Genomic DNA, 19,938 nt, shown 5'->3' on the forward strand with positions numbered 1-19,938 from the left:
GGATGTGAGAGTTGGACTGTGAAGAAGGCTGAGGGCCGAAGAATTGATGCTTTTGAACTGTGGTGTTGGAGAAGACTCTTGAGAGCCCCTTGGACTGCAAGGAGATCCAACCAGTCCATTCTGAAGGAGATCAGCCCTGGGATTTCTTTGGAAGGAATGATGCTAAAGCTGAAACTCCAGTACTTTGGCCACCTCATGCGAAGAGTTGACTCATTGGAAAAGACTCTGATGCTGGGAGGGATTGGGGGCAAGAGGAGAAGGGGACGACAGAGGATGAGATGGCTGGATGGCATCACTGACTCGATGGACGTGAGTCTGAGTGAACTCCGGGAGTTGGTGATGGACAGGGAGGCCTGGCGTGCTGCGATTCATGGGGTCGCAAAGAGTTGGACACGACTGAGCGACTGAACTGAACTGAACTGCTGGTGTTTCCAGTAGCTGAAGGGAAGTTTTATGAAAAACTACAGGGAAGATTCTTTAGGAGAGAAGCACAAAGACACTGGAGGATGGGCAGAACCAGCAAGAGACCTGAGGTGATGTGAGCAGGGGATCAATCATGTCTGCTCTCTCTCCAAAACAAATGTTTCATGAAACAATACTTACTACAGGCAATGCACTTTGATAATTTCTATTTGATTATACTCTTATTTGGTTTATGAAGTGCTGGAAGTGAGCCCTTAAATTGATTTCACAATTCACTAACAAGTTGTGACCTGCAGTTGAAAAATAGTGAACTTAATCATATTTGAGGTCCCTTTTAGATCAAAACTTTTGTAACTAGGAGACTGCACAGTGTTATTACAATGGCAACTAACATTTACTGAACACCCACTATGCCATAACTACTCCAAATAAGTTAGTAACTATTGATAGTCCCATTTCACAGATGTGAAGACTGGTAAGTGGCAGAGGCCAGGAGGAAACCCAGGCAGTCTGACTTCAAAACCAGTTGTCAAGAGTGCAGGCTCCTAAGTGAGACTGGGTTCAAATCCTGATGCCAGTGCTTGATCAATAATTACTTGTAATGATGATCACAATATACTGCAATCATTGGCAGCCATCAGCTCAGTGATGGGGGCAGTTCTAACAAAAGGAAGTTTAGGATCAAGGTCATGTATATTGACTGAATTTAGAAGTTAGTCATTGATAATCAGCTCAATATTCTGCTCTGTTTCAGCCATGCTGGCCCAGTCTTCATCTTAAATTTAGCCACTTATACCAGATGGGGCTCTGGCCTGGGTTATATAACATCTGCATGCTTGAATGTCTAGAGTTTATTTCCCTGTAATAGGAGGAATTTCAACATACTCATTTTTATGTATTGTTTTATTAAAGTACTCCTCTAATAAATGAATCTAACAAAAACACATTAGTTACCATTATGTAGAGGATACTCTTACTGAAGTCAGTGTACAGTAATCAATCTCTGGATGTTAAGAATAGGGTCATTAAACGTCATGATATAAATGACTAAAATGGTAAAAAAAAAAAAAAAAAAAAAAAAACTGCACAGAATCTGGATACCTAGAACTATTATCTTTTTGGCTGAATTCCTCTGAGCCATGTCTCCATCAATCATATCTTTCATGTCACAGGATAAATACAGCATTTATCACAGGTAGCGAAGTCAGTATAGAAGCGTAGCATCCTTTTAATAAAAGATTATCAGTGATCAAAGATTTATACACCTGCTGAGTGAATTATCTAGAGCTGGACACATGTAGAGGATACATGTCAGGAAGATATTTCAGCAGCTGCTTTGTTGTCAGATGACTTGAAGGATTTAAAAAGAAAGAAGAAAGAAAAATTGGTTTATGCTCCAATTCATATGCTACTGTGTGATGAGAAATTACAGGGCAATAACAGTGACTGCAACCTAGCTTGGGATACTGTTAGCAGATATAAAACACTGTTCTCCTGCCACCTATTTTTTTTAAAGTCATTTTGTATATATTGCTAAAGAGAGAGTTACATAAAACACCATGGTTCCCCCAAACCAAATATCAATCCAGATGTCCTTTAAATTAACAATTTAAGATTATTTCTGGACAGAAGACCTAAATAGATGTTTCTTCAAAGAAAACATACAGATAACCAACAGGCACATGAAAGGATGCTCAACATTGCTAATTATTAGAGAAATGCAAATCAAGTGCCATGAGGTATGACCTCACACCAGTCAGAATGGTCATCATTAAAAAATCTACAAATAAAAAATACTGGAGAGGGTGTGGAGAAAAAAGAACCCTCCTACACTGTTGGTGGGGTCACTGTGGAAAACAGTATGGAGGTATCTCAAAAAACTAAAAATACAGTTGCCATATGAACCAGCAATCCCAATCATGGGACTCTACCCAGACAAAACTACAATTTGAAAAGGTAAATGCACTCCAATGTTCATAGCAGGACTATTTACAACAGCCAAGACAAGGAAACAACCTAAATGTCCACTTACAGAGGAATGGATAAAGAAGATGTAGTCCTTATATATAATGGAATACTACTGAACCATCAAAAGAATGAAATAATGCCATTTGCGGCAACGTGGATGCAATTAGAGATTATCATACTAAGTGAAGTAAGTCAGAAAGAGGCAGATATCATATACTGTCATTTCTATGTGGAATCTAAAATATGGCACAAATGAATCTGTCTACAAAAACAGAAGGAGACCCACAGACTTAGAGCGGAGACTTGTGGTTGCTGGTGCAGGGGGAGTGGGAGAGGGATGGACTGAGAGTTTGGGATTGGTAGATGCAAACTATTACATTTAGAATGGATAAACAACAAGGTCCTAATCCATAGCACAGGGAACTATATGGAGTATCCTGTGATAAATCATAATGGAAAAAATACAAAAAAGAATGTATATATGTGCGTAACTGAGTTACTTTGCTATACAGCAAATTAACACAACATGGTATATCGAGTATACTTCAATTGACATTTTTAAAAAATGTCTACAAATAACCAACACTGGCGAGGCTATGGAGAAAAGGGAACCCTCTCACACTCTTGGTAGCAATGTAAATTGGTGCAGCCACTGTGAAAACCAGTATGGAGGTTCCTCAAAAAACTAAAAATAGAGTTGCTTTTTATACTAAGCAAAGCAAGTCAGAAAGAGAAAGACAAATATCATATGATGTCACTTATATGTGGACTCTAAAATAGGACACAAAGGAATCTATTTATGAAACAGAAACAGTCTGACAAACATGGAGAACAGACTTGTGGTTGTCAAAGGGGTGGGGATGCAGTGGAGGTTTGGGATTAGCAGATGCAGACTAGTAGATTTAGATGCAGAAACAGCAAGGTCCTACTGTACAGCACAGGGAGCTATATTTAATACCCTGTGATAAACCATAATGGAAAAGAATAGGAAAAAGAACACACATATATATAACTGAATCACTTTGCTATACAGCAGAAATTAACACAACATTGTAAATCAACTATATTTCAATAATGGAAATTAAAATGAAATTTTTTTCTAATTATAAAGGAAACACACGCTTTTATAAAACATTTAGTAAATGCAGAAAATGTAAGAGTAAAGGGAAAGAAATCACAAAATGATCAGATATCAGATCACATGTAATAATTATCACTATTAATATGTGATATGTTATCTTTACATTAGCATACTATATGTACTTTTTATAATTTCATATTTTCACTTAAAAACATACTACAGGAATTTTCCTGTGTCAACATATTCTACTTGAACATTACTCTGATGACTGCACAGAATTCCATTCTATGGACATAGCATTTTAATAGTCAGTATCCAGCAGGCAAACAGAAACCACTCTATACATTTAATACAGAAACAGACTTAATGCTAATATTTTGCTATAAAGTTATAAAAAGTGCTGAAGAAAAAAGGAGAAAGGTGTGTCTTAGTGAGCTATCACTGTGTGACAAACCACTTCAAACTTACTTGTGTAAAACCAGAATTTAAGAAAAATTCTGTGGCTAACAATTTAGGCTGGGTTCATCTCAGCACTTCTGTAGTCTCAGTTGAGGGCTCTCATGCATCTATGGTTGGCTGTGGGCTGGCTTTGCTGATCTTGGCTGGGCTCCTTTGCATGTTTGGGGATTTCAGCCGGCACAAGGTGACTGGCGAGGCTCAGACCCACATGGTTTGTCATTCTCTGGCAGGCCAGCGTGGGCTTATTCCATGGCAGTCAAGGGGCTCCAAGAGAAAGAGCAGAAGCCAGAGGGTCCTTTTGGGGCCTAGGCTTGGGACTACCACAGTGCCTTTTTCTCTGCCATCTACTATTCTAAGGAACAAGGCCAACCCAGATTCAAAGAGTAGAGAAATAGATTCTGCTTTTTATGTGGAAAGTTGCAAAGTCGCATTGCACAAGGGCATGGAAACAGGGAGAGAAAGAGTTCTGGCTAGTTTTGCAAATGACTGATGACAGTGTGTCTTACCTAGGAAACCTGAAGGCTGCCACCTGAAACCTGAAACGCAGCCTGGGGCTGGAGCCCATACGTGGGTGATGGCACTTGTGGCACTTAATATTGATCTGTGAGAGGTACTGCTGCTGCCTCATCTGGAGGTACTGCCATCACTGAGTAGAAACCTAGGAGTCTAAAACCTTATGCATCTGTTAAAAGTGCCACAGATGTTTTGGGAACACATAGTTGCCTGTAATCATTGTTGCTGCCTCTAGAGGACCCCTTGAGACAGACTAAAAGGCTATTCTCTTTTCCACCTTATAGTCTCCCCACCAGTGCCTCCCAGTAGCAAGCCTAACGGGATGCAAGCTGAAAGGGACCCTGCAAAATGGAGTTTACTGGTCTAACCACCTGTGATACAGAGAAGAGCATCAAAAGTATAGCTGAGACTCAAGTGAAAAGTGACTGTACAATAATATCATTCATTTAACAAATCCCCCATTGCTGGATATTTAGATTATTTCTTTGGAAATACAACATAAACATGGAAAGCAAAGCCATCAATGGGATAGTTTTTGAACCCAATGGACAATGATATTTAATTTCTAAGAAAGGCATTTAAGAAGGGATGTATCCTCCTCGAGCTCAGCAATAAACAAATGATACATAAAACAGAATGGCTCAGAGTAGCTCTGCTCTGTCCCTCCAAGGGTCGATTTAGGTCTTCGAGACAGGATGAACACCAGAGTTCTGTCCATGTGGAGCTATCATCACATAGTTTACGTCCAAAATTACTTCCTTCACATTGCATTCCTATTTGGTTGAAGTGTAAAGGAAATATTCTGAAGTTATGATTATAATTTTTGTATCCAAAAAACACCATTGTATGCAAAAGCTTTAGCTGCATTTCCCTATGTCCAATAGCCACAGGGTAAACATAAAATCCCAATGGCAATGTTACAAACAGCATTTCTAAGGTTTAGCCTCTGTACGCAGTGTTTCATTTTACTAACTTATTTTTTTTATTATAAATGTAATACTGCTTGTAAAAAAATCAAACAAGCGTTTTCAGGGGTGAAATTCCATCCTAATAGCATTCAAAGATTTATCATGTATATTTCATCTTGAGTTTTTCCTATGAACTCTAATACATTTTATTATTATAGTCACAGGTTACAATTCTCTTCTATAACTTGCCTTTGTAAGTAAAAGATTAGATATTATGTATTATATTTTGATGAACCTTTTGTTTTAATACAGTTAAATATACATAATATATAAAAACCATATAATAGCATTCTATAGGATGGATATGCTAAAATTCATGTTATTGTTCATTTTCCTTAGTAGAGTACAAGCTCCCTGAGGACAGGAGCCTGGTTTGGTCACTGAATGTCTAATGCTTAGACAAGCACCTGGCAAATAACAGATGTTTCAAAATTGTGTAGAATGCATGACTAAACGGCAAAACACTACAGGTGAATATTCGTATTGTTCTCCATCTTTCACTATTCCAATAATGAATTTGGCAATTATCAATCTTATAAATATATGTTGAATGCATTGCCAAGACCAAAACAAACAAACACAAAAACTGAAGCACTTCAACCCCTCTCAAATTTATCCCAATATTTTCAGGAAGTTCCCAGTGAGAAGGGAGATGGCACTTGTATTTACAAATCTGGTCTTTCTAGCTATTACTTAGACCTGCCAGAACAGTTTCACAGATGTAGTCCTGTTACAAAGTAGCATGGGCCTTTTCCTTCTTTTTAGTGTGTGTTGCTTGGGGAAGTTGTCTGAGTCTCTTATGTTTCTACCCCATGTTTGAGACATCCGGCTGTCATTCTGTGGAAATGAGAACAGTACCCTTTGTCCTTGCAATTTTTTGTTAAGCAGGCTATACTGGCTGTAAAACTTTGTGCTCTCAATATCTCTATGAAAATTTTTTCTTATCTAGTTTTTATTTTTTTTTATTTTTGGAACATCTGCTTTCCCCCAAGGCTCAGGGGTAAATTCCCAATGAGGAAATATAAGGGCTTGCCTCATTCATCGGAGAAGGCAATGGCACCCCACTCCAGTACTCTTGCCTGGAAAATCCCATGGACAGAGGAGCCTAGTAGGCTGCAGTCCATGGGGTCACTAAGAGTCCGACACGAATGAGTGACTTCACTTTCACTTTTCACTTTCATGCATTGGAGAAGGAAATGGCAACCCACTCCAGTATTCTTGCCTGGAGAATCCCAGGGACAAGGGAGCCTGGTGGGCTGCCGTCTATGGGGTCACACAGAGTCGGACACGACTGAAGTGACTTAGCAGCAGCAGCAGCCTCATTCATTCCATGTATAATATATATTGAGCTGTCCTCAGAACAACCCTCTGATGCTCACATTAAAGCTCCTTAGACTAAATTTACAAACCTTAGTTCTCTCCTCTCTTTGGTTGAGTGCTTTCCTGAGTGACTTTCGCAGACATACCTTTAGCAGATCCAGTCTCTGTCCTGTAGACGTTTCTGAATCCCAGGGTAAAAGTCATTTGTGGTGTTCAGGTGGGAACACCTGGAAACACACAGATATATTAACAAATACAGAAATTTAGATGAATGGACAAATGCTCAACATTCACTTCAGCAAATTCTCAAAACAGTTAAGGTTTCCCCCCTCTAAGCCCTAAAATTTTTAATACTTTAACCTTTAATGTAGAGGGCTTCCTTTATAAAAATATCTTTTTATGATAATTGTTATATATGATCATTTAGAAATTTGAGGAAAAGAAGTAAATACAAAACATAGGACATAAAATCACCTATAACCCCCACCCCCAGAGCTACCAGTGTGAAAATTTTATACATATTTTCTTCCAATTTCTTGTTTATATGTTCTTACCTGGTTCAGATCATAGTACATACATATTTTTCTACTTTTATACTTTTCCTTAATATTATAACAAAAATGTCCCTTTGTGACTAAAAAAAGTTCATCTACATACCTGCTAACAACCATAAACAAGTCCCTTGTTTGGATGTACCATTTATTGAGATTATATGGTATTTTAAAAGCCGTCTTCCGAGTTTACTCACACTAGAAGTCAGTCATATTCAATTCCTCCTTTTCCTTCATTACCCAAACCACTTAGTCTTGACAGCCAACTATTCTATTTCTGAACAATTTCTTTTACCTGTCCCAGTGGTTTCAATCCCAGCTAGAACATATAGGGATTTTAATTTTTAATGTTTAATTTTTTAAACATTATTTAAAAAATAATGATTGCTGGGGCCCCACCAAAGACTGAGCTAATCAGAATCTCTGGGGGATGGAGACCAGGTATCCACAAGTCTAAAAGCTACCCAGTGAATTTTTAGAGGAGGACAACACATTTAGTTTTATTTCAATCAAATCACGTTTTCTTTTCCAACTGTTGCAAAGCGTATCTACAATTTTCTATTACAGATTCACTTTTAAAAGGTTTTCTGTGACATTACAGCAAGCTTTTCTTTTTCAGAGGAATATTCTCAAATTCTTCCTCAAGTAAAAATAAAAACTCCATTCTAGTAAATGGCAATACATGAAATTACAGTAAACCAGACACTTGAAAGGATAGCCAAGAAGTCTTCCAACAGTTTATTAGAAAGAATGTAGACATTAAAAAAAAAATTCCCCACTGCCATGAACATATATTGAGGTTTTCAGCCCAGGTACAAGCTGAATCAAAAAAAAAAAAGAAAAAGGAATGAAAAAAATCCAGTAGTGCTTTAACATTTTTCCCACTCATTTGTCATAATGACAGTGCAAATACAAATTTGGTCTATTAAATGTACAGACTCTAAAGCAACAATGTACATCCTTTCTTCATCCTCTGTGCTAAGAAATGTAGAAGTTTAAGTATCAAGCAATACCAAACCACAGGCTTCAAAACCATCAAGTTACAGCATTCGCTAGTTTTAGCCAAGATACATCTGGAACACTGACAAATGATCACTTATGCACAATAATGTGAAGCAAATTTTTTGAAAAATAAAACTTTAGTGGAATAATTCTGAAAGATATACCAGAGGAACAACATGTTACTAGGTTAAAGTATCAACCAATTGTTTCAGCCACTTTGAGTCCATGTTCTAAAATCTAAAATTTAGTTCCTTTCCCTAAGCTAAGTGCTTCCTATCATGTCAGTATCTAGGTTGTGAAGTAAAGGAGACTTTGGTGAAATGTTTTTATTTATCACAACTGCTTTATCAATTGCCTAGGACCTCAACAGCATCATGAAAAAACTGGTGGTGGCGGTTTAGTCACTCAGTTGTGTCTGACTCTTTCGACCTCATGGACTGCTGCCAGGATCTTCTGTCCATGGGATTCTCCAGGCAAGAATACTGGAGTGGGTTCCCACATCCTCCTCCAGGGGATCTTCCTGATCCAGGGATCGAACCCCGGTCTCCTGCATTGCAGGCAGATGCTTCACCAACTGAGTCACCACGGATGCCCCAAAATTGCCCAGTACAATGTTACATATCAACCCTTAGTGAAGCCTTTAAAAAAGCAAACAGGTTGAAAAATGGGTTCTAGGAGGCAAATATAGTATCTGCCTTTAGAGCTATCAACACAGGAATTCTCTCAATTACAGAATCTTGCAGAGAAGTTATTTTTCTTTCTCAAAATCCAGTGATGACAACATTCCTTACTCCAGATCTGGCATTTTTTTTCATCACTGTCTTGTGAATCATCACCTGCTCCATCTACTTCTGGTAAATCTACATTCTCATCACCACCCATGTTGTTCATCATCTCAGAGAAACGATTAAAATTAGACATGTCTGCAACTGAATCACCTTCCCAGTCTTTTCAATTACTAAAGTTCACACTAAACCAATTAAGCTTTGCCCTCTCTTTTGTTAACCTTGGCCATGACTGGCCAGATTCTCCTTTTCATAAACAATATAAAATTGATCTGTCTGTTCTTTTATGCTTGGAATTATTTGGATCAATACAGTGAAGAAGATCAATTTCATTTAAATGTTTAAAATGATCAATTCCTCCAAGACAACTGAATGTAAGTTTGGAGTTCTCAAAATTTACATTAACATCTTGACTATCTTCAACACCAAATTCAGTGAAGACATAGTTCCTTTGATCGTACCACTTTGGAGAAGCAGGCTGTATCGTGAACAGGGCAGGGGCACTGACGAATGGGTGGGTGAGCCTCTCCAGCGGCCTGGAAGTGGAGGTTTTTTCCTCAGTGAATTTTAACACAGCCAGAGTTGAGATGCACTGCCCCAGCCCCTCCTCCAGCCCCATGCCACTTCCCAAGGCCCAGCCCTGATCAACTCCCAATCAGGTTATTGCAGTTACCTCCTAACTCTTTTCTTGTTTCTGTTTTGTACATAATTTTCTTTATTTATCTAGGCTGTGTGGGTCTTCATCGCTGTGCAGGCTTTTCTCTAGTTGTAGTGCGTGGGCCTCTCATTTCAGTGGCTTCTCTTGTTGAGGATCACAGGCCCTAGGGTGTGTGGACTCAGTAGTTGTGGCACATGGGGTCAATAGTTGAGGTTCCTGGGCTCTGTAGCATGGGCTCAGTTGTTCCATGGCATGTGAGAGATTCTTCCTGGACCAGGGATCGAACCCTTATCTCCTGCATTGGCAGACAGATTGTTTACCACCGAGCTACTAGGGAAGCCCCTCTCTTCCTGTTTCTAGTCTCTCTCTTCTGCAACCTCCGCTTCTGCATACTGCTTCCCAAATTTCTTTGGGAAATAACTGCTAAAACATGGGTCAGATCACGTCACTCCCATACTGCCTAAACAAGAGAGTCAAATTTGGCCTGAGCAAGATCCTCCTCCAACCAACATTTCTGCATCCTTTCCTCCTCTGGGTCTTCCACTGCTCAAAGACTACCACTATCCTCTTCTTTCTTCGACGTCTATTTCAATTACTACATCCTTCTTCTATCAGTCAACAATTGTCTATTCACTGGCTACTATGTACCACCCCTCTACTCAGTATGTTTTTTGAATTGCTACTGTATCTAGGTATTAGGGATATGGCAGTGAATAAGCTTATTTAACTTATATACAAAGTGCATCATGAGAAATGCTGGGCTGGAAGAAGCACAAGCTGGAATCAAGATTGCTGGGAGAAATATCAATCACCTCAGATACGCAGATGACACCACCCTTATGGCAGAAAGTGAAGAGGAAGTAAAAAGCCTCTTGATGAAAGTGAAAGAGGAGAGTGAAAAAGTTGGCTTAAAGCTCAACATTCAGAAAACGAAGATCATGGCATCTGGTCCCATCACTTCATGGGAAGTAGATGGGGAAACAATGGAAACAGTGGCTGACTTTATTTTTCTGGACTCCAAAATCACTGCAGATGGTGACTGCAGCCATGAAATTAAAAGACACTTACTCCTTGGAAGGAAAGTTATGACCAACCTAGATAGCATATTAAAAAGCAGAGATATTACTTTGCCAACAAAGGTCTGTCTAGTCAAGGCTATGGTTTTTCCAGTAGTCATGTATGGATGTGAGAGTTGGACTGTGAAGAAAGCTGAGAGCCGAAGAATTGATGCTTTTCAATTGTGGTGTTGGAGAAGACTCTTGAGAGTCCCTTGGACTGCAAGGAGATCCAACCAGTCCATCCTAAAGGAGACCAGTCCTGGGTGTTCATTGGAAAGACTGATGCTGAAACTCCAATACTTTGGCCACCTCATGTGAAGAGTTGACTCATTGGAAAAGACCCTGATGCTGGGAGGGATTGGGGGCAGGAGGAGAAGGGGACGACAGAGGATGAGATGGCTGGATGGCATCACTGACTCGATGCACATGAGTTTGGGTGAACTCTGGGAGTTGGTGATGGACAGGGAAGCCTGGTGTGCTCACAAAGAGTCGGACACGACTGAATGACTGAACTGAACTGAAGACAGACAATATTACCTGCTTGGTGGAGCTTAGTGGGAGAGGCAGACAACAAAACAAGTGCACAAATAAGAAAATGTTAGGTAAGTGTGATGCAGAGAATTGGAACATATAGCGACTAGGTGGCTATTTTTGACTGGGTGGCTATTTCCACCTGAAATAGCCTCTCCAAGGAGGTGACATCTATACTGAGATCTAAATGACAGGAAGGGAGGGACCAGCTATTCAGAGTTTAAGGGGCAAAGCATTCTAAAGATAGGACCAGCCACTGTGAAGGCTTTCAGGCAAAATGAAGTCTGATTGAAGGGCCAGAAGAAGGCAGAGCAGCTGAAGCACAGGGGTAAAGGGTGAGCCGTGGGAGATGAAGTTGGAGTCAGCTCATATATGCTTTCTAAGTCAGGGTAAAGAGTCGGAATTTGATTCTTTGGGCAATGATGGGAAGCCACTGGAGGGCTTTAAGTGAGAGAGTGACATGATGTGCTTTATGTTGGAACAAGATCAGTCTGGTTGCTGTGGGAACAACACATTGGGGGTGACAGTAGGAGCAGGGAGCAGGTAGGTGCTTTGGTGGCAGTCTGGTTTGCCTTGAAGTACTTGCTCCATTTAAGACAAATAACAAATCAAAAGCTCCTCTTGTTTTTAAGCAAAATATTAAAATTCTTATCATCATCTAACAGGACCTGAATGGGCTGACCTCTCTCTAGCCTCCTGTACACCATCTTTACCCCTGCTATTGAGCCTTGCTGACCTGTCAGTTCTTCAAATGTAGTAGGCCACAGGACCTTTGGACTTGCTGTGGTTATATGTTATTTGCATGTGTGACAAAATATACATAAAATTTACTATGTTAACCATTTAAAAGTATACAACTCAGTGGCATTAAGGATATTCACAATGTTGTCATCATCACTCTCTAGCTCCAGAACTTTTTCATCATCTCAGGAGGAAACACTGGACTATTAAGCAATCACTTCCCATTCCCTCCTGCCCCAGCCCCTGGGAGACCATTAATCTGCTTTCTGTCTCTATGGATTTGCCTATTCTGGACAGTTCACAAAAATGAGTACAATATGTGGTATTGGTGTGGCTTCTTTCACTCGGTATAAAGTTTCCAAGATTCATTCATATGGTAGCATGTGTCAGTACTTCATTCCTTTTTATGACTGAATAATTTTCCACTGTATGGATTTATCACATTTTGTTTATCCATTCCTTAGTTGATGGACATTTGTTTAGGTTGTCTCCACCCTACAATTAATGTGACTAGTGCTGCTGTGAACACTCATGTACACGTTTTTGTTCGAATCCCTGCTTTCAATTCTTGGGGGTGTATACCTAACAGCGAACTGCTGTGTGATATGGTAGCTGTGGTCATATTTTGAGGAACGAGATCAGTGAATCTTTTGACATGGATTAATTTCCTTTGGCTGTGGTAACAAAGTACAATTAAAATAATTGCAGAAAACTTATTTTCTCCCAGTTCTGAAGGCCAGAAGTCTGAAATCAAAGTGTTAGGAGGGCCAGGCTTCCTCTGAGACCAGGTAGAATCCTTGTTTGCTTCTTCCTAGCTTCTAGTGGTAACAATCAATCCTTGGCACTTTTGGCTTGCAGCTACATCATTTCAATCAGTCTCATGGCCTTTACCCTGTGTGTGTCTGTGTCTTCACGTGGCCCTCTTCCTGGGTCTTTTCTTCTTTTAAGGACACCAGTCATATTGGACTAAGGGCCACCCTGCTCCAGTATGACCTCCTCTTAAATAATTACATCTGCAACAACACTATTTCCAAATAAAGTCACATTCTGAGGTAAAGGGGTGAGGACTTCACCATATCGTTTTGAGGGACACAATTCAATCCATGACAAACTTACAGACATTACTGTGCTTCTGAATCCCCTGGGGATCCTGTTAACACGAGCTTGGTGTGAGGCCTGAGGTTATGTGCTTTCAATCAGCTCTCCCAGATGATAGCCATGCTGCTGGTTCACCAATATGGTGGCCAACTAGTCTGGGTTTTACCAATAAAAATCCAGAGTTAAAGGAAACCCTTCAGTCCCGGGAAAACTGGAATGTTTGTCACCCTATTATATCACAGACCACATTTTGAGTAGCAAGGCTCTAGCTATGAACTAGGGTGATTTACCCATTAATTAATTACTGAATACTCTTATTTATCTTTACATTTAAATAAATTATTTTTTGCTAAAATAGCCCAAGATTTCAAGAATCCTGACCCCCAAAAAGCTTCAGACAAACTGTGAAATGGTGACTTAGTTGAGTTCATGGGTGCCATATGTGAATATTGTATTTATATTAACTCATGAAATTATCTATGATGCTCAGCGTTGTCCCAGTTGAATTGAAAACTGAGGTTTTCGACCCCTCTGCAGAGTAATTATGCACGGGAAAGATCTTTTTGGATAAGAATACTCACTGGGTTTGACGTCTTCAGTATCCTTTTTTGTGCCACCCAGGGACCGTGAAAGTGGAGGTGAAAGCGCCTTTCTGAGCGTGGGTTTGAGCATGTTGTGGTTTGAGCTCTTGATTCCCATTAAGACCACCTGGAAAACTTTGAAAACTGCCATGCCCTCACTCCAAATCAAATGATTCAGGCTACCTGGGATTGGGCACAGGCAGTCAAGGCTTTGTTGTTAGTGTTTAAGTTCTCCAGGTGATGCAAATAAGCAACCAGAGTAGAAAATCACTCTGCAAGATCTTCGTTTATAAGAGAAATATTGCCAATCTGTCCCTAATCTTTTTTTCCACCTGCACCCACACTCCTCTCCACTCCCCTCTAGGCCAATTAGCTCTCTGTCATGGTGGTCATTACCTTAAGCAAGTTCTCCTCTTCCTCATATTTGGGTCCTATTTACACGATGACCTCACTGACCTGGGACCACGTAGAACCCACTGGCGGTAATAATTACTCCTGCAACTGACCTTGGCAGGCTTTCGAGCTTTATTGACTTTGTTTTTCATTCTTTCACAAAAGGCATCCTTAGCATCATCCACAATTAAGTTAGCCTATGAGAATGTTGCTGTTTTGACTGCAGAGTCTCTTAGGAATCCAGCAAAATCTCCCACAGAATCTGTACTGTGTGTTCCTCTGCAAACCAGCCACAGGAAATCTGGGTGGAGTGTACATTGCTTTTTTATTGGGATATAATTCATGTGCTATAAAATTCACCCTTTTAAAGTGTCCAGTTCAGTGGTTTTTAGTATATTCACAAAATTATGCAGCCATCACCACAATCTAATTCCAGAGCATTTTTGTCACTCCCCAAAGAAACCCCCTACTCATCAACAGTCGCTCCTCATTCCTGTTGCCCCCCTGCAAACTAATCTATTTCTGTCTTTATGGATCTGTCTATTCTGGACATTGCCTATAAATGGAACATTCAGTATGTGGTCTTTTGTGTCTGGCTTCTTAGCATATTTTCAAGGCTCAAACATATTACAGCAAATATCAGTGCTTCATTGTTTTGTGTGTGTGTGTGTGTGTGTGTGTGACCAAATAATTTTCTATTGTATGGATGTGCTACGTTTATCTCTTCACAAGTGATGGACATTGGGGTGCTGTGAACATTCATGGGCAGGCTTTTGTGTGGACATGTTTTCATTTCTCTTGGGAGTGGAACCACTGGGTCATATGGTTAACTCTGTGTTTAACGTTTTGAGGAACTTCTGAATTGTTTTCCAACCTTATTTTTTGACCTTAAAACAGTTCTTTCCTGAGTGTGAGCTGGTCTGTACTTGTTAGGGTGGGGAATATAAGTCTCAGGGACTTTAAACACTTTTTTTTTCTGTTATACATTTTATGTGAAGAATGAATGGTACTTTCACATAGAACCTTGTCATTCGGCTTCCAAAATGTCAAGAAAGCATGGAGCGCCCACGGTGGCAAGGACTGGGGGTGTCTGTCTGAGCTCCCGTGTTCCTAACCATCCCTCCAGCTGTATCTCCGGCCACCTGTCACAGTCTGTTACTGGCACAGACAAGGCCAGCTTGTTCCAAGGACACGACTACTGGGCCACTTCCATCTCAGATGGCCTGGTGGGCCGTCCAAATGTAGAAATCCGATTGCTTTCCGGGGATGGCAATAAACCAGGTGCAGACAATCCTGCAAATGGAAAGCCCTACTGCGTACAAAGCAAAAACTCTTCTACTCACTCCCGGAGGCCCTGCCCCACTCCTCGGCTGGCTGGCCGGCTGAGCCTGTGCGGACTCGCGCGGGCGAACGGCCTCCTCCGCATGCGCAGTTTCCGCCGGTCGATTCCGTAAGTGGGCGCTCTGCCGGGTGCGCGCTCAAGCACGCGCGCAGTCTCGCGTGCACGCGCGCACGGGGCCTCTAGCCGCACGCGCCCCTGCCCCGCCCCGCCCCGCCCCCTCCCCCCTCCCGCGCGCCCGCCCGCCTCCAGCCGCCGCCGCCGCCGCCGGAGCTCTGTAGTATGGCATCGAGGAGAATGGAGACCAAACCTGTGATAACCTGTCTCAAAACCCTCCTCATCATCTACTCCTTCGTCTTCTGGGTGAGTGGCCACGCCGGACCGGCGGCTGCGCTGCCGTCCATCGGTCAGTGTAGTGATGCTCCGGGAAGGGATGGGGGAGGAAAAAAACCAAAGCAAAAATCAAATCTCGGTCCCCTCCTTACGGAGATAGGCGCAGGGCTGGGGCTGCAGGATGGCAGGGTGCAGCTTTGGGGCTGCTCGGACCCTGCACCCCGCCCGGTGTAGGTTGCAAGGGGCTGTGTGGTGGCGATGATTGCAGGTTGTCGACCTTTCCAAAATATTTTAATGCATTGACTTATTCTTTTAAGCTCGCGGGTTAGGGTCAGCCTCTGGGGAAAGTTGCGGTTTTATTCGGCTGTTTTCCTCTCTGGATCCCCCTCCCCATCCTCCCTTACCAGCCCGTTCGCGGCGCCTCTTGGAGCTAACCTGTGGCCGGCTGGGAGCAGGCGCGAGAGCGCAGGGTTTGATCCCAGATTCCCGGTTATTCCCGACCCCGCGGGGCTTCGAGAGGCAGGCGCCGGGAGCAGTGAGCTGCTTGGCTGGGCAAGGGAGATCAAAGGCCCCCCAAACGCACTGACAGGGGGTGGGCGCCGCCGCCGCGCCGAAACGCACGAAGGGAAGAGGGTCTTACATAAACCAGGGGCATCTTGGCGCTTTCTCGGAGACCCAGGTCTTAGGACCTTTTGCCCACTCGCCTGCACCCTTACACTCATCTTTCTGTCGTTGCGTGAACCCATTCTGCAGAGCCCCAGGGAAGGACCCCCACCACTTGATGACAGCAATAGCGCCCCAACTCTGCTCCTCGTCTTAACTGGTGCTGCTATCGGTCCTTGAACCTCAATGCAGAAGGGTGACGTCAGCCCCTCAGCAGAAGCCTCTGCGAGCTGGAGGAGGAGGGGGGGGGGCGGACTCCAGGCTTGTGCCTTACCTCATCCTGTTTGGCAATTCGTGGAATCAGTGCAGGGCTGACACTGCAGTGATTCATTTGAAGTAGGTGGTACCTAAAGACCATTCCCCGTTATTTCTCTTTCGCTGTAGACTCCCTTCTCCCCAAGTTTTCCTTTCCCAAACCAAGCCACAGCCACCCTACAGGAGAATGAATGTCACTACCCACCCCCCCAATGATCTGGGTCACTTCAGTTTTCAAGGCAGTCATTTTGAAACCCGAGGCTCTGCAGAAAAAGCCAATCCCCGTTTTTGGTGGTTTTTCTCTTTGCCTTTCCCCCCGCCCCACAATTAGCCCTAATTTTGGATTGAAAGTGGGGCACAGTGCTTTATGAGGTGCTCAGACTTGGCCTGATGGTGAAACAGGCTGTTTGTAATGACCAAGGCAGGAACTGAGATTTATTAAAGATAAAAAAAAAAAATCCTAATGCGCTCCCCGCCCCCCGCCCCCCGCGGACATTCCTTGTCATTGGCGATTCTTCAGGTCAGGAATCTGTGGACTCTGGGGATCAGGTATACCAAGAACTCTGCAATGAGATAAGATAGATTAACTGGTATATCACACAGGCAACCACAGAAATGGAATTTATTTGGGCTGAAATTTCAGTAGTGGAATTGTGAGCTCTGCCCAGATCCTATATTATGTTCTTCTTGGTAAAAGCAAGAATGCATGCTGGTTGCTGAAACTTCCCAGTAAGCTTTCCTGGGAACTGGTTTAGCTTTTTTGTTTGTTTGTTTCATTATATCTCTTTGTGTTTGGCCCTTCCTATTTACTTGACTTCCTATTTGTTCCTGAAGTAAATCATATGGGTAATTATTTTTAGCTTCCTGAAAAATCTTCCAGCATCTCTGCTTGCTGGTAAAGAAGGGAGCCTTCTAGAGGAAGGCTTTTCTTGGGAGCTTTTAAACTCTTCTTGTTTACTCCCTCCCCTCCCCAACCTCCTGAATCCAATTACTTAATGCACCCTAATACATCTTAAGTACATTTCATGTCCTCTGAAGTTCCTTGATGCCTGCATTTTCATGTTTTTCCTTAAACTTTGAACATTTCTGTAGTCTCTTAAATGTTTACCTGACAAATTTAATAGTTTAAATAGCATTTAATAATCACTCCATACTTCACAACCAACGAATGAGATCTCTCTAGATGCAAGGGTGTTTTTAAATTAGACATTTTTGTGAATAAACCATGGTACAAATGCTGTGTTTTCCATTATACCTTAAATGGCAAGAAAAAAAAACAGCTTTATTGAGATTTAATTCACATACTTCACCCCTTTTAAAGTGTACAAATTAGTGGTTTTTAGTATATTCACAGATATGTGTAACCATCACCTCAGTCAATTTTAGAACATTTTCATAACCTGAAAAAGAAACCCCATACCTTTTAGCTATCATTCTCTTTTCTGCTCTCAATAACCCTCACCACCCCACTGCTGCTGCTGCTAAGTCACTTCAGTCGTGTCCGACTCTCTGCGACCCCATCCCTGGGATTCTCCAGGCAAGAATACTGGAGTGGGTTGCCATTTCCTTCTCCAGTGCATCAAAGTGAACAGTGAAAGTGAAGTCACTCATTCGTGTCCAACTCCTAGCAACCCCATGGACTGCAGCCTACCAGGCTCCTCCATCCATGGGATTTTCCAGGCACGAGTACTGGAGTGGGGTGCCATTGCCTTCTCCGCTCACCACCCTAAGCAGTCACTAATCTACTTTTTGTATAGATTTCCCTTTTCTGGACATTTCATCTAAATGAAATCATAGAGTATGTGGTCTTTTGTGAATGGCTTCTTTTGCTTAGCATAATGTTCTCATTCATGTGCATTCCTTTTAATGGCCAAATAATACTCCACTGCATGCTTATACACTGTATCCCATTTTGTTCATTCATCTGTCCACTGATAGACATTTGGATTATTTCTATCTTGTGGCTATTATGAGTGTCAGTGCTATAAACATTTATGTGCAAGTTTTTGTGTGAACATATGTCTTCATTTCTCTTGGGTGTATACCTAGGAGTGGATTTGCTGGGTCATATGGTAACTCTGATTAATCATTTGAAGACCTGCCAGACTGTTTTGGAGAAGGCAATGGCACCCCCCTCCAGTACGCTTGCCTGGAAAATCCTATGGACTGAGGAGCCTGGTGGGCTACAGTCCATGGGGTCGCTACGAGTCAGACACGACTGAGCGACTTCACAGTAGCAGCAGCAGCAGCAGCCAGACTGTTTACCAAAGTGACTGCACCATTTTATATTACTGTGATTTAAAGTATTTCTCCACTTTCTTGCCAACATTTGTTATTATCTGACTTTTAAAATTCTAGCCATGCTAGTAGATATCTCATTGTGGTTTTGATTTGAATTTCCTTGATGAGCAGTGATACTCAGCATCTTTTTATGTGCTTATTGGTCATTTGTATATCTTCCTTTAAGAAATGTCGGTTCATGTCTTTTGCCCAACTTTTATTTCAGTTATTTTTTAAACATTGTTGTAGGTGTTATATGTGTCCTTTATATATTCTTGATTTAAGTCTCTTATCAGATACATCATTTGCAAATATTTTCTCCTGTTGTTCATTTGCCCAGCCATGTCTGATTCTTTGTGACCCCATGGACTGCAGCACGCCAGGTCTCCCTGATTCTATGGGTTGTTTATTTACTTTCTTTGTGGTGTCCCTTGACGTACAAAGGGTTTTATTTTGATAAAGTCCAATCTACCTATTTTTTGTTGCTTGTGCTTTTAGTATCATATTTAAGAATTTTTCACCAAATGAGAGCTTATGAAGAAAATACTGTCTATAAGAGTGATTTGTCTATTCAGTAAATGTAGTTGATAAATGTATCTTTCTCTGGCATGTAGTAGGTACTCAAATATTTGTCAAAACTTCTGGGATTATGTTAGGTAATTTACAAGAAGGATGATCTTGGTGTTCTTTTAAGTGGAAGATGGACAAAAGATTAGGCAGAATTTTTTCCTTCCTGTTTTCTTTGAATCATTTTAATGCGACTACTTCTCTTCCCATACGTCGGATTTAGGACTAGAAGACATTTGAGCTTAAAATGGTGGTAGACCAGTAGCATCAAGAGATTGATGTACCTACAGTTATGAGAGAGCTTATATATGCGTTAATATACTGTATTGGTGTTTTTCTTTCTGACTTACTTTAGAAAGTTGGTAACGATG

The 19,938-nt window shown here is 41.5% G+C and overlaps 1 protein-coding gene and 1 pseudogene across 1 annotated transcript in view; one reads left to right on the plus strand and one right to left on the minus strand.

Annotated features, from left to right (window-relative positions):
• Positions 1 to 7,677: 7,677 nt before the first annotated feature.
• LOC123332019 lies at positions 7,678 to 13,960 on the minus strand (annotated as a pseudogene).
• Positions 13,961 to 15,688: 1,728 nt separating this feature from the next.
• The window catches only part of TSPAN7 (tetraspanin 7), a 129,494-nt gene continuing 125,244 nt past the window's right edge, over positions 15,689 to 19,938 (plus strand). Inside the window, exon 1 of the mRNA XM_006052899.4 lies at positions 15,689 to 15,832. Within this exon, the coding sequence (XP_006052961.1) occupies positions 15,752 to 15,832 (81 nt within the window). The 5' untranslated portion in view covers positions 15,689 to 15,751. The remainder of the gene's footprint in view (positions 15,833 to 19,938) is intronic.

Source organism: Bubalus bubalis, chromosome X (genome assembly GCF_019923935.1).
Source record: "Bubalus bubalis isolate 160015118507 breed Murrah chromosome X, NDDB_SH_1, whole genome shotgun sequence".
In the NCBI taxonomy this organism is placed as follows: Eukaryota; Metazoa; Chordata; class Mammalia; order Artiodactyla; family Bovidae; genus Bubalus; species Bubalus bubalis.